Source organism: Podarcis melisellensis (assembly GCF_964234715.1).
Source record: "Podarcis melisellensis genome assembly, chromosome: 3".
NCBI classification, from domain to species: Eukaryota; Metazoa; Chordata; class Lepidosauria; order Squamata; family Lacertidae; genus Podarcis; species Podarcis melisellensis.
The window spans coordinates 24,943,386-24,958,611 of record NC_138530.1 but is presented as its reverse complement, the minus strand read 5'-3'; the positions used below and the strand labels follow the sequence as shown (position 1 = coordinate 24,958,611).

The window sequence follows — 15,226 nt, the reverse complement described above, 5'->3', positions numbered from 1 at the left end:
TCACACAAAAGCTTGTCAATAAATTTACAGTGTCCCCACCTCGTTCCTCAGTGATTATTCTCTCACTGCCAAGGCCCATTATTGATCCACACATTAACAATTGACCATGCCCCTTTCAGTCCCTGCCAAGTAAGCCTGAAAACTATTTGATACTGCCTTGTTTGCAACCAGAATCATATGTGATGAGCCAATTAGTGCATTTCAAAACATTTAGAATTTGTTGCTTAAGGCACTAACCCTCGCCCGCAATTAATGTTGATATATGTAGTTAGCGATATTTTGATTTTGGGTATACTTATTCAGAGGAGAGATTCCCACTCAGTTGTGGAGCACATTCTCTGTCTGAAGAAAGTCCTAACCTCAAACTTGGGCATCTTCAGAATGGTAGAAATGGAAAGATCACTGTCCAAAACCTGAGAGAACCACAGCCAATCAGTTTAGATCAGCCTTCCCCAACCTGGTGCCCTCCAGCTGTTTTGGACTGAAACTCCCATTAGCCCTAGTCAATATAGCCCAATGGTCAGGGATGATGGGAGTTGTAGTTCAAAATTTTGGGGAGGGCACCAGGGATTCAGCTATGCAGCTGCAAATACGTTTTAAGTTTATTAAATGTCACATTCTACAAATGTAACACTAGATGATGGTGTATATATTTTTAAACAGTTTCTTTAAAAAGCATTTTCACAGGGGTTTTTATATATGTCTACAGTTAGCCAAGGTTGTAAAAGATGAGTACAGAGAATACTGAGCTGGATGGACTGATTATCTTCTAAACAAATTTTTTTTCCTTCCAGTAGCACCTTAAAGACCAACTAAGTTAGTTCTTGGTATGAGCTTTCGTGTGCATGCACACTTCTTCAGATACACTGAAACAGAAGTTTCCAGACCTGTTTCAGTGTATCTGAAGAAGTGTGCATGCACACGAAAGCTCATACCAAGAACTAACTTAGTTGGTCTTTAAGGTGCTACTGGAAGGAAAAAAAAATTGTTTTGACTATGGCAGACCAACACGGCTACCTATCTGTAACTGATTATCTTCTATTATTCTTTAGAAGACATCTGAAAGCAGCCCTGTGTAGAGAAGTTTTTAATATTTATTTATGTTTTAGTAGAATGGGACGCGGGTGGCGCTGTGGGTAAAACCTCAGTGCCTAGGTTTTACCTAGGTCTTGCCGATCGCATGGTCGGCGGTTTGAATCCCTGCGGTGGGGTGAGCTCCCATCTTTCGGCCCCAGCTCCTGCCCACCTAGCAGTTCGAAAGCACCCTTAAGTGCAAGTAGATAAATAGGTACCGCTTTATAGCGGGAAGGTAAACTGCGTTTCCGTGTGCTGCGCTGGTGCCGGCTCGCCAGAGCAGCTTCGTCACGCTGGCCATGTGATCCGGAAGTGTCTCCGGACAGCGCTGGCCCCCGGCCTCTTAAGTGAGATGGGCACAACCTTAGAGTCAGACACGAGTGGCCCGTACGGGCAGGGGTACCTTTACCTTTACTTATGTTTTAGTATATGCTGGAAGCCTCCCAGAGTGGCTGGGGCAATCCACTCAGATGGGAGGGGTAAAAATAATAAAATAATAATAATAATAATAATAATTATTATTATTATTATTATTGACTTTGTATAAGGCAGCTTGATATGACCATCTAACTGACAGCAGTATTTTGAAGTCTCGAGGGGAGGAATTTCCTAGCCTTATCACCTGAGGCTTTTCCAAGCTGAGATTCAGCTTGGAACATTTTACTTGGGGGGCAGGGAATCTACATTAAAATCACCAGCTGAGGTCATCTTCCAGTTGTACCCATCTGCTGAGATTCACAGGGACATAGACTTTTCTGTTGTAGCTCCCTGGTTGTGGAATGCATTTTATATGCCAGGGAAAAGAATTGCATATATTAAAGCCTTTTCATTATGGATGGCTGTTGGTTCTTATTTGAGTAAAAGGTAAAGGTAAAGGGACACCTGACCATTAGGTCCAGTTGTGACCGACTCTGGGGTTGCAGCGCTCATCTCACTTTACTGGCAAAGGGAGCCGGCATACAGCTTCCGGGTCATGTGGCCAGCATGACTAAGCCGCTTCTGGCGAACCAGAGTAGCGCATGGAAACACTGTTTACCTTCCCGCCGGAGCGGTACCTATTTATCTACTTGCACTTTGATGTGCTTTCGAACTGCTAGGTTGGCAGGAGCAGGGACCAAGCAACGGGAGCTCACCCCGTCGCGGGGATTCGAACTGCTGACCTTCCGATTGGCGAGTCCTAGGCTCTGAGGTTTAATCTAGAGTGCTACCCACGTCCCTTATTTGAGTAGTGTGCCTTAAATAATAATAATAATATTTGTCTTGTGTGTTAATTTGCTGTTGTTGTTAGCCTTTGTACTGGTTTTTAATGTTTGTTAAAATACCTTGATGGAAAGGCACGGTTACAAAAAACCCCCCTAATAAATAAATATTCTTTATAATGGAGCTGCTGTGGCAGATAGGCATTCCTCTGGTATTTGCCAGCAATGCTGGTAACCACCAGCAGTATTAAAAGGAGCAAATACACTTGGATTCTGCAATGAATGGGATTCTATACCTGCTTATGGTTAGTTGAACTGGAGGAAGTTGATTAGTAAGAACAAGCAAGGCTTCAATAAGCAGCCTTCAGGGGTGTAAGGCGAGTTCCCTAATAACTAGGAGTTCTCCAATAAAGTCACTAAACACAAGCTAAACTGACATGGGCATTCTTTAATTGAAACAAGAGATGTATGCTAAGGGGATGCTCCACTAACAGGATTCAGAATTACTTGAGAAGCACTTGAGTGCCAACAGCAACCATCCAATAAGTGGCATCTTCATGTCCGTTTGTAACAATTAAGATAATTAATGCTGTATTTTGCATTACTTTCTCCTACAGAGAACACACTGTATTGACATTGATCTCAAACGTCCTGCTTAAAAAGTGTTCGGAAAATATTCAACTTTATCTCTTCTTCGTCTTCCTCCTCCTTCTTCTATTTCCAGCTCTCCTATATGCAACGATTTTTGGTAATGTAACAACCATATTCCAGCAAATGTACGCTAATACAAATAGATACCACGAAATGCTAAACAGTGTCCGGGACTTCCTGAAACTCTATCAAGTGCCCAAAGGTCTGAGTGAACGTGTGATGGATTACATTGTTTCTACCTGGTCCATGTCCAGAGGCATCGATACAGAAAAGGTGAGCTGTCTTGATATTGGAAAGCTACCATCAAATAAATGCTTTCTCGCTGTTCCTTACTCGTAGCTGCTATTCTTGATGACTGTTTATCGGGTTAATTTTTTAAAAACTCACTTTTCCTTATATCAAATTCATCTTTGTCAAATGTAGAGATGACTGAGTTCTCTGAAGTTTTCTCCACATACTGGCTTTGTAAGTTTCAAATTTCCATTGAGAAAAATATTGGGAAATTTGAAGAAGGTTGCAATGCAACCCAGCAGTGCAGATTTCTTTCCCTCCTCCATTCCTTCTCCGTTTGTTTGTTGCCCATTGTGTTGGCTAATACAGCCAGGAGAATTTGGGAGATGTAGTTATCTAAGGGGTTTCTGTATTTGGGAAGCACATGATATATCAGCCGTGATGAAACTTAGCAGGTCTTTCTATGGATGTGGTGTTACTGCTGCAGACCAAGATTCCTCTGGATGTTATAGCCACAGAGTTCTCCTCTGACAGCAGCCCTGAGGAGAAAATGAACCCACTCCCTCAATTGTCCCATGAAAAGCTGCAATCAGCTTCCTCGACTTCCCTGAACGTTGAGAAGAGACCTCTGCCACAGACTATCGAGAGCAGCCTTTCTCAACCTGTGGGTCCCAGATGTTGTTGAACTACATCTCCCATCACCCCTAGCTAGCAAGGCCAGAGCTCAGGGATGATGGGAGTTGTAGTCCAACAACATCTGGGGACCCCCAGGTTGAGAACCGCTGATCTAGAGGATCAGGAGAGTCCAGAGGAGATATCACCACAGGCTGGAACCCCAAGTCCTAGAAGAAGCCAACTGTAGAAGATCTAACTGACCAGATTCACAATGGAGGGGGGGGGGATTCTAGTCAATTAATACCTATAGCCCAGGCTACAAAGATCTGCCATTTGTTCCAAGACACAGCGGAGGCAATTCACATGTTCTGTCCCAGCTGGATCACAAACAGGTCCTGAAACCCACATTTATGTAGGTCCCTCTCCAAGGTGCTGATTCTGCTTTGTCTAGCCTTCCATTACTAGGCCTGCTACTATTAATATACAGCACTGTCCTTCGTTTGAAGATCTCAGGGCTCACAAGATAAAAGCACAAATACCTTACTTGCAGTAGTGGACATCCCCATGGAATTGGACACCCGTGAACCCTACGAATGGTGCCTTGAGTGCATTCTGTGTGTACTAAATAAACAAATCCACAAATCCAGGAAATCCAGCTTCTCTGGCTCAAAATTGTTGGTGAATTTTAGTAAATATGAATGCTGTTTCTTCAGCTGGCACCTGCTTCCACACCCTTACTCCTTGTAAGAGAGGGCAAGTCCCTGGGTCCAGTGGTGGAGCTTCATGCTCTGGCACCGGGGGGCGGAGAGCAGGCAGGGAGCAGAGAGCAGGCCCGCCTGGGCATGGCGCACGTCCTTGGGGCGTGGCACCCAGCACGGGTGGGGGGGCAGCCGCAATGGCACCCCACCGGGATTGTGCTGCCAGGGGCAGTGCACTCCGCTTCCTCTGCCGGTGCCTTGGTCCATTGCATATTCTGTGTGTAGAATTATGGAATTATGGAACTCGCTACTGCAGCAGGCAAGAAAGGCCACCAACTTGGATGGCTTTGAAAGAGAGTTAGACAAATCCATAGAGGATAAAGCTATCAACATCTTCTGAGTGGGATGGCTATCCTCTGCCTCCACTTCTGAATAGAAACAGCAGGGTGGGTGAGGGCTCTTGTGCTTGAGTCTTGCTTGTGGGTTTCCTACAGGCATTTTGTTGGCCACTGTGAGAATAGGATGCTGGACTGCACGGCCCATTGCTTGATCCAACAGGCTCTTCTTATGCTCTCATGCAACATTTCTATTCAGTCATGACTTGAAAAGCATCCTCAGTTTCCTCTATTTAACATCTTTTCTTTTCTTTATTTTTATTTCTATACAAAAGGTGGGCTAATTTCAAAACAAACTTCTGCCCACTTGCGCCAAAGGCATTTTCACGAGAAGAATGCAAAGGTTATTGAATCACAGCTATCCATTTTCACCTTGAAGAATTGCTTTAATAAATATAAATAAATATTCAATTCTTCAACTATTGAAAGAGATATATTCTGATAGATTTCTGTAATTGACATATTCATATCATAGGCAGTGGAGTTTAGCATCTGGTTCTTTTTTTTAAAAAAAAGCCTGTGTTGATAGCAGAGGCTAACAAATTTAAGACTTGAGTAATGACAATACCAGTCCATAAATTCTAAAGTCCAATTCTCAAGCTCCACTGAATTTGCATACAAACACAACTTCAAGAACATTGTGGAATGAATAAATCATAATGTGATTTCTGCACTCCCTCATTGCTGTCACTACTGATGTGTGTCATGTAATACATCCCTCTAAGCAAATATTTTGAAGGTGAATTTATCCCCTGAATCACTATGCTTTGATTTTACCTGCTTGGTGAGATACAGAGGGTATAGAAAAACTAAAACAGTAAAAGCTAATTTAAGCATTATTGATTTATTTTGCAAATGTAAGGTAAGGTAAAGGTAAAGGACACCTGGATGGTTAAGTCCAGTCAAATTCAACTATGGGTTGCAGCGCTCGTCTCCACTTTCAGGCCAAGGGAGCCGGCGTTTGTTTGCAGACAGCCTTCTGAGTCATGTGGCCAGCATGACTAAACCACTTCTGGTGCAACAGAACGCCGTGATGAGTACCAGAGCGCACAGAAACGCCATTTACCTTCCCACCACAGTGGTACCTATTTATCTACTTGCGTTGGCATGCTTTTGAATTGCTAGGTTGACAGGAGCTGGGTCAGAGCAACAGGAGCTCACCCCTTCGTGTGGATTCGAACTGCTAACCTTCTGATCAGCAAGCATAAGAGGCTCAGTGTTTAAACCACAGTGCCACCTTAATGGGCTGAACAATTGAAACAAGCCATCACAACAGTTTTGGTTACATTTTAACATGTATGTTGATGAAAGGCAACAATGCTAGTATTTTATTGTTTTGCTGTAGATTTATAAATGATTCTTAGTTTTATGTTTTGTAAGCCACTTATGGTATAATTTGTTGCAGAAGGCAAGTGGTGGTTGTTCTGTAAATTTGAAAGAAAGTATTATCAGTATCATGCATAGATTTGGCAGGTGCCTTGCTTTTGATTTTCAGACATTTTCTTTTAGATGTCTTATGCTGAAAGGTCTATGTAACTGTTTAAATTTTTTTGGCTCAGACAGACACTTTAACAATTGTTTTGTACCGTTTTTATATTTCGTTGTATATATTGCTATACATTGCCATTGTATGAATTGGCGGTATACAAACACTTTTATAAATAACGATAAAATAACTCAGAAATCCTGTGTTTCCCAAATAAGTTCTAGTACTGCCCTTACCATGAAGCAAAGGTACGTTAGACAAGCATATTAGTAAAACAAGTTTATTCTAAGGATAGTTGCTGTCTTCTAGTTGCCCCAAGGCAATGGCAAAGGCCAGGACTTGTTGGGAAATTCCACATCTGAGTGTATTTTGAGAAAAAGGTTCTTCTTCTCTAGTGGAAGAAAAATCATCAGCAATAAGCAAATTTTCTTTTCCTAGGCATGTGAATGCTAGCAACTACTATATGATGCTATTGTGTTTGTCCACTGATGCAATGATACCACTCTTCTGCGCTGGTTTGACCATGAATGGAAATTGGAGGTTTCAATAAAATGAGCTTTTAACAAAATGCAAATAAAACATAAACAGAATCCAACCAAAGTTAACCTCATTATAGAGATTTAAGCATGTGCCAGGTCTTGGATGTGAACTACAATTTTTTTTTGGGGGGGGGTTGGGGTTGGGAGGTGTAATCTTAGCAAGGCAGCCAATGTATGTTTGGCCACATATCTCTCTCCCCCGCCAGGTATGTGATGATGATTTGCTACTGTAGGTTAATTGGTTTTCTCATGACAAAGGAATTTGAAAGCCCCCTGATCATATATACATCCCAAAAAGTTTAAGCATTTGTGTGCTGTTTCAATTGCATGCCCTATTTAAGTATGTGATATGCATTCTGTTCTATTGATTTCACTGTCTTAAAAAAACAAAAAACCTTTGACTATTATCTTGGCAGCTCAGTAGCTACCAAAGAATGTGTTTGTCCTAAATAATGGTTTTATTCTTGGTCTTCTGCCTTAATATTGAAGAGCTTTTTAATTTAATGTTGAGGCTGGTGCGGGAATTTCAGGGTCAATGAGGATTGCACTTTTAAAACTAATTTTCTAACTTTGCATTCCCTGACAGATTCCTGTTTAACATTTGCAATTATAACTCCAGCAGCTGCCACCATTCCCAATGAGATTTAATGATTACTATTAATTATTTTCTGTCTGCTATCTTGGCAGTCGGAGATGTTTCCGTTTATTTTATAAAAACAAACATCTGCTGAGCAGTGTCACAGCTTCCATGCACATAGGTAGATGCAGAGGATTCCAAATTCAAAGGCAAACGGCTAAAAACAGGGTTGTTATTAGGGATTCACATCGCTTAAGAGACAGGTGGCTAGATTCCATTGCTGCAGCCACTTGTCCAAAAGAGCAAAGAAGCAGGGACAGGGATTTAGCCAATTATAAGTTGGCTAGCCAACAGGAAGCCAAAATGAATCTCCTGCACAAGCACACGATGCTTTTTAAAGGAAAAAAAATTGTCATAATGACTGCACACAGTGGATGTAGCACACTCGAATCTCTTGCAGTGGTTGATTCTTATAATGTTGTCCCAGGTTCTGCAGATTTGCCCTAAGGACATGCGAGCGGACATCTGCGTTCATCTGAATCGAAAGGTTTTTAAAGAGCACCCTGCGTTTAGGCTGGCCAGCGATGGGTGCCTGCGAGCTCTTGCCATGGAATTTCAGACGGTGCACTGTGCTCCGGGGGATCTCATATATCATGCTGGAGAGAGTGTGGACAATCTTTGCTTTGTGGTTTCGGGATCCTTGGAAGTTATCCAGGATGATGAAGTTGTTGCAATTTTGGGTAGGTTCTCCCATTACATTCTGTCTTCGTGTTCACATTTGTGTACCAAATGTTTATTCTGAAAGCGAATTCCTGTGTAGCTTCTTTCCTTCATTTTTTGCTTTTTAAAAATCAGCTGTTTTGTTTGAGTTTCGCTTAGGGATTGTTTTTATTGTAAATATTGTTTGGTTATTGAGATTTGTTACTAGGGGTGTCGGAAGCTGAACTGCAGTGGAACAGAAACACAGAAACAAATACAGGGTAAAGTGGAAAATTGTTAGCCACCTTGAGTTCCTCTGAAAAAGGGGGAATGTGTTTTCCCCCAATATAATAATAATAATAATAATAATAATAATAATAATAATAATAATAATAATATACACTATAGCTGGGGAGAAGCATACAGCTAGTGGTGGTCATCCATGAATTTATAATTCATTGGAAGTAAGGGACCCATCCATCCCTCTCCCCTCTCCCTCCCCATCCCGTCTTGGATATATTTATTGCAATGCTGTTGTTTAACACAGTATTTCCAGGCATCATTAACAGCATAGAAGCATTAAAGAACATTAAAACCTATTCTGTCAACCAAAGCCCAAAGCATTTTGAAATGTAGATTTGCTCTATTTTTAGCCAGAAAGTTCAGCCACACAGTGAGGGCACTAAGCACATAAAAAAGGTTTTTCCACTTCAACACAGTGGAAGCAAAGCAAGGAGGGAAAGACCATGTGATAACCCATAAGATGTAGATAAGGAACAAGGCTGATCCAGCCTTCAGGTGGTGATGCGATTCTATCACACCTTTCTAATGGTAAAGTAAAATCTCACAGAGATGCGGTGCAGCGTCTGTTGCTCACATTAGCCTTGCAGAAAAAACAGCAGCCTAGCAACCTTAAATCTTTCAGAACAAATGTAGCTATCACTTAGAAGGAAATATACCGTCAGGAAAGAGAGAAGACAGAGCAATACAGTGGTACCTCGGGTTACATATGCTTCAGGTTACATATGCTTCAGGTTACAGAATCTGCTAACCAATAAATATTACCTTGGGTTAAGAACTTTGTTTCAGGATGAGAACAGAAATTGTGCTCCGGCGGCGCGGTGGCAGCAGGAGGCCCCATTAGCTAAAGTGGTGCTTCAGGTTAAGAACAGTTTCAGGTTAAAAACAGATGTCCGGAACGAATTAAGTTCTTAACCTGAGGTACCACTGTATACTATAGAGCAAACCCCTTAGATGTTGTTTCTCCCCCCCCCCCATTTCTTCCTCTCCTTCTTTTACTTAGGGAAGCTGCCTTGCATTTGTATCTGAATTTGTCTCTCTGTCTCAACTAGGTACCCCAAAGGCTGCTTGTATTCTGGTTCAGCCAATTTTTATTTTATTTATTTATTTGCAGGGTGGGGGCAGCAAATTCTTTGAAAGGCATATATAAATACTCTCAGTCACAGTTTGGAGTCCTCCAGCATGCTGATGTCTCCCTCTTCCAAGCCTTTTGTTGTCAACAGTCCCCTTTCATGTTGTCATCCCCTCCCTCCCTGGTTCTCTACCTGCCCTTTGGGGCTCTGTCTGGGCCCCTTTCCTTCCCTAGGCCACACCTCACATCAGAGCTCGCATTCTCTCCCTTACTGGGTTTTGTTGCTTGGCTGGAATGTAATTCTGTAAGAGCTCCTCTTTCTTGCCTGGATTGACTATGCAGCCCCGAAGGTGGCTCAAGAGGGAATCACAGAATGGCGGGTGGCACTGTGGGTTAAACCACAGAGCCTAGGACTTGCTGATCCTAGTGGTTCAAATCCCCGCGACGGGGTGAACTCTCGTTGCTCAGTCTCTGCTCCTGCCAACCTAGCAGTTTGAAAGAACGTCAAAGTGCAAGTAGATAAATAGTTACCACTCTGGCGGGAAGGTAAATGGCATTTCCGTGCACTGTTCTGGTTCGCCAGAAGCGGCTTAGTCATGCTGGCCACATGACCCGGAAGCTGTACGCTGGCTCCCTCGGCCAATAAAGCAAGATGAGCGCTGCAACCCCAGAGTCGGTCATGACTGGACCTAATGGTCAGGGGTCCCTTTACCTTTACCTAGAATTGGAAGGGACCCTGAGAATCATCTAAGAATCTCAACTAAGGCATCCATGACAGATGGCCATCCAGCCTCTGCTTAAAATCCTCCAAGGAAGGAGGGTCCACAACCTCCTGAGGGAGACTGTTCCACTGCTGAACAGCTCTTAGTGTCAGAAATTTCTTCCTGATGTTTAGCTGGAATCTCCTTCCTTGTAACTTGAAGCCATTGGCTTGGGTCCTAGCCTCTGGAACTGGAGAAAGTAAGCTTGCTCCATCTTCCATGTGACAGCCCTTTCATTTGAAGATGACTATCATATCTCCTCTTTGTATCCTCTTTTCCATTCTAAACAGACCCAGTTCCTTCAGCTGTTTGTTATAAGGTTTGGTTTCCATACCCTTGGTCATCTTAGCTGTGCTCCTCTACACATAATGCCTTTGGGCTGAAAAAGATTCCTTGCTTAGACACAGGGACATCCTGTTCCTACCCCCACTGAAGCCTCACTTACCAGAGCTGTGTGACTGTAGCTTATGGGTTCCAGTTTGGGTGGCAGAATCCAAGGGGTGACAGAGCCCCCACCACCATTTCTGGAGAAGCAAGGAAAAGGAGCTGTGGCAGCAGCTTCCAATGAGATTTTGCAGGGCTCTCACAAGATCTCACCAGAACCTGGAAGCCGCCACCAATGCTTCTTGCTTATCCAGCAGCAGTGGCACCTGCCGTGGTGCAACCTCTTGGATTCTGTCGCCCAAGGCAGCTGCCTCAGTATGTCTCATGGGCGGGCCGGTTCTGCTTACAGGATTGTACTCAAGACTGGCTGGACTGGACGGAGGAGACCACACTTTAGGGCTGCTAAAGGATCCCTCTGTGGTTATGACTGTCATTAACAAAGACAGTGGCTCTACTGTTAATTGGTCAATTAAGAACACAGGTCAATAGTCTTAATATTAATTAACCTGTTCCACAAATTTTGAATTCTGATTATTCAGCAGTACCCCTCAGGATTTTGAATAGCAATCATCGTGAAAATTGTACTTGAAAGTGTGTTGGGGGGTGTTCACTAAACTATAATCTCTCAGTTTCTCTTTTAATGGAATGTGATTTTCTCTTAGGAGTTATGCTCTTATCCCACCTTGCAACTGAGAAATAAACTGCATTTATTATTATTATTTTGTGACCGAATGATCTATGTAACTTAGGAGCAAAATGTCCTTTGTGCCTTTAAAAGATATGAATGAATTTACAGGCAATATTTTTTTTAATGCCATTAGAGCCAACTTTACGCTGAAATTAGGAGGCTGAGCCTCCTACAACAATATTTCGTTTGGTGAGCTTATTGCTCTTGGCTTATTGAATACGCTGTGTTCTCTTGCATAATAATGTTACTATAAATCAGGTTTACTCAGTTCCTAAGAGGAAAGCGTGATCTCAGTTCCAAATGATATTCATCGTGCTAGAAGGGTATCTTTTGAGAATCAGTCTGGCGTAGTGGATAGGATAGAATCATAGAATCATAGAATCATAAAATCATAGAGTTGGAAGAGACCACAAGGGCCATCGAGTCCAACCCCCTGCCAAGCAGGAAACACCATCAGAACACTCCTGACATATGGTTGTCAAGCCTCTGCTTAAAGACCTCCAAAGAAGGAGACTCCACCACACTCCTTGGCAGCAAATTCCACTGTCGAACAGCTCTTACTGTCAGGAAGTTCTTCCTAATGTTTAGGTGGAATCTTCTTTCTTGTAGTTTGGATCCATTGCTCCGTGTCCGCTTCTCTGGAGCAGCAGAAAACAACCTTTCTCCCTCCTCTATGTGACATCCTTTTATATATTTGAACATGGCTAACATATCACCCCTTAACCTCCTCTTCTCCAGGCTAAACATGCCCAGCTTCCTTAGCCCTTCCTCATAAGGCATCGTTTCCAGGCCTTTGACCATTTTGGTTGCTCTCCTCTGGACACGTTCCAGTTTGTCAGTGTCCTTCTTGAACTGTGGTGCCCAGAACTGGATCTTGGAGTTAGGCCAAGCAAATCTGTGTTCAGTTCCCTGCCTAGTCATAAATTTGTAGAATGGAAGGGAGATCTCATCCAGCCTCCTCCAAGTTAGAAATCCAGAGCAACAGTATTTATATCAGGTGACTGCCCAGTCTCTTCTTGAAGATCTCCTGTGAGATCTCCACCCACCCAGGAAATTCACTGGGTGATCTTACCCTTACCTACCTTTATGTTGATAAATGGAGGCACCCATGGCAGGCCACAAAAAGGCCAAAAAAGGTCAGTCTTCAGGCCTGGGGGCTGGCCCTTTAAGATTCACTCCAGACAAAGGTGTAGAGCTTTGATAACTTCAGGGATAGCTGTTGAGATGTTAGACTACAAGAACTTTACCAATCCTGGCTGGGGCCCATTGGACTTGTAGTCCAGCAATATCTGGAGGGCACCATGTTGACTACCCTTGATCAAAGCCCTGCTTTACAAAACCAAAACATATCTCTATTGTTAGAATGTAAACATATGCAGAAGTATTTCTACACTAATACTGGAAAAGTGCAAATGCTATCTTTGTTGACTAAACATTGTTTCTCCCTTGCTGTGCTGAAGTTTCTGCTGAAAATGATGTGGCGAAGCACATTAGGACCTGCCTCTTTTAAGTAGGAAACATTGTGTACAAAGGGGAGTGGGGTATTCGATTTAAAGTATTTAAATAAAATACTTTTAAAAAATCTGATCCTTTTAGGATTCCAGTTTGGTATGGAATAATTTCCACCTCAATACAAATAGCTATAATAAAGCAGATAAAATCAATAAACCAACTAAAGTTATGATTATAGTGTGACCATGCATGCATTTGTTATGCAAACCCAGCTATTTTAATTTGTTTACTGCCACCAGGGATTGGGGTGGTTTCATTTGTTTACTCTGATTAAGAGAGCACATTGCACAGGCGGATGGCATGGATTGCGTGTCCTCAGATTTCCAGAGTAAGTTATTTTTCACAAAGTCATCATCCCCGAGGAATTTTTCTTTCTTTCTTTCAAAAAAAAACCATGTTACCCCTGTGGAAATGTGTGTGTGTTCCATTCTGTAGAAGAAAGGTGTTAAATGGCCCATTTGCTCTAGAAGGGGAAAACCCTGCTGGTTTAATTTTATCTAATTGCAATCTTAAAGCATACAGACATAATTGTTCTTGTAATGCTTCTCTGAAACGGCTTTGGTTTATTACTTTACCCGCAAGGACATCTATTACACAGAAGTGCCGAAGGTGATAGTCCCAACTCAATGGGATAGACTCCTAATGTGGCACAAGAATATTTAACCCTTGCCCCCACCCCCATACAAGGGAGTTGGACTTTATTTGATGTATTATTTCCGTTTAGCAACTGCTTACTTTCTCAAGATCTCAAAGGGGTTCCCAGTCTTTCTGTCTGTCTGTCTGTCTGTCTGTCTGTCTATCTATCATCTATCTATCTATCTATCTATCTATCTATCTATCTATCTATCTATCTATCTATCTATCATCTATCTATCTATCTATCTATCTATCTATCATCTATCTATCATCTATCTATCTATCATCTATCTATCTATCATCTATCTATCTATCATCTATCTATCTATCATCTATCCATCTATCTATCATCTATCTATCTATCTATCTATCTATCATCTATCTATCTATCTATATCTATCTATCTATCTATCATCTATATCTATCTATCTATCTATCTATCTATCTATCATCTATCATCTATCTATCTATCTATCATCTATCATCTATCTATCTATCTATCTATCTATCTATCTATCTATCTATCTATCTATCTATCTATCATCTATCTATCTATCTATCTATCTATCTATCATCATCTATCTATCATCTATCCTGTCTGTCTGTCTGTCTGTCTATCATCTCTACACAATAAGTACAATAAAGACTAGAATGATTTCTGTAAAACAACAACACTCAAATGCTTAAACAATATCCATGTTGGTATGAATAATCAGAGATCAGTACAAGACAGTATGATGCAAAATTACAACCAACATAAAACATTAGTCATGTAGCCACTCACCCAATCTCACTCACCATCCATTGCACAGAACCACAACAGTCATTTACTACTTTGAATATTATCTCCGTCAACCAACCACTCAACAATATAACAACCTACAGGACCTACAAAGGATGACTGCCAATCATACACATGTGACATAGTCTCCCCATCTTCAAAGCACTAAAGAGCCCATGCCCCACACCTACTGGACCATGCTAGGATATCTTACCGGGGGGGGGGGCAGTTCTATACCAGAGCAAACATTGTCTGCACAAACATTTCAGTTTGCCAAATGGAATGATTCCCCCTCTCCTCTCCCTGTGTCCTGTTCTGGGGGCTTTGCAGCTGCCCAGAGCCAATTTCAGAGGCCCATGGGGGCAAGAGGGGGTAGAGCTTGACTGTGCTTGCTGCTGGTGGTTAAGTGGATCCCACACATAACGTTGTATCCCCCTAAGTTATACGCAGAGTAGACCTATTGAAATAAATAAGTTAGTCATGGCCTTTATTTTCAATGAGTCTGTCCTGATTAGGGGGATACAACCCAAAGAGAGGCAGCCCCCCGTTTACTCGGAGGTTACGAGGCACCGCCAGCAAAATCATGTGTAATTGAAACCCATTGGACTATTTTGATTGTTGTTAGCCGCCCTGAGCCCAGCTTCAGCTGGGGAGGGCGGGATATAAATAAAATTTTATTATTATTATTATTATTATTATTATTATTATTATTATTATTATTATCATCATTATTGAAAGCGTCTGCAGTCACCCCACTCTGCCCATTTAGTGACATTTCAGTGATGCCTTTATGACGTTTCCATGTCCCTTGTAGGTCCAGCGTGATGTGCATATACACAGTTGCACATATATTGAACGCATGTAAATGGGAGACTGCCTATATAGCAAACTTCTACCTTGCAATTTGATCATTGCTCTATTACCACAA

General features: G+C 42.1%; 1 protein-coding gene and 1 long non-coding RNA gene across 6 annotated transcripts in view; one reads left to right on the top strand and one right to left on the bottom strand.

Annotated features, from left to right (window-relative positions):
• KCNH1 (potassium voltage-gated channel subfamily H member 1) overlaps positions 1-15,226 on the top strand; it is a 223,883-nt gene that overhangs the window by 108,899 nt on the left and 99,758 nt on the right. For all 5 annotated transcript variants that reach the window (XM_081903842.1, XM_081903841.1, XM_081903840.1 and 2 more), the window contains exons 8-9: positions 2,998-3,197; positions 7,953-8,205. In XM_081903842.1, coding sequence (XP_081759968.1) covers positions 2,998-3,197; positions 7,953-8,205 — 453 coding nt within the window. The remainder of the gene's footprint in view (positions 1-2,997; positions 3,198-7,952; positions 8,206-15,226) is intronic.
• LOC309366084 overlaps positions 8,216-15,226 on the bottom strand; it is a 76,731-nt gene continuing 69,720 nt past the window's right edge. The window contains exons 3-4 of the long non-coding RNA XR_014166482.1: positions 12,452-12,695; positions 8,216-8,410 (exon numbers count right to left, since the gene is read on the bottom strand). This is a non-coding gene — a long non-coding RNA (uncharacterized lncRNA). The remainder of the gene's footprint in view (positions 8,411-12,451; positions 12,696-15,226) is intronic.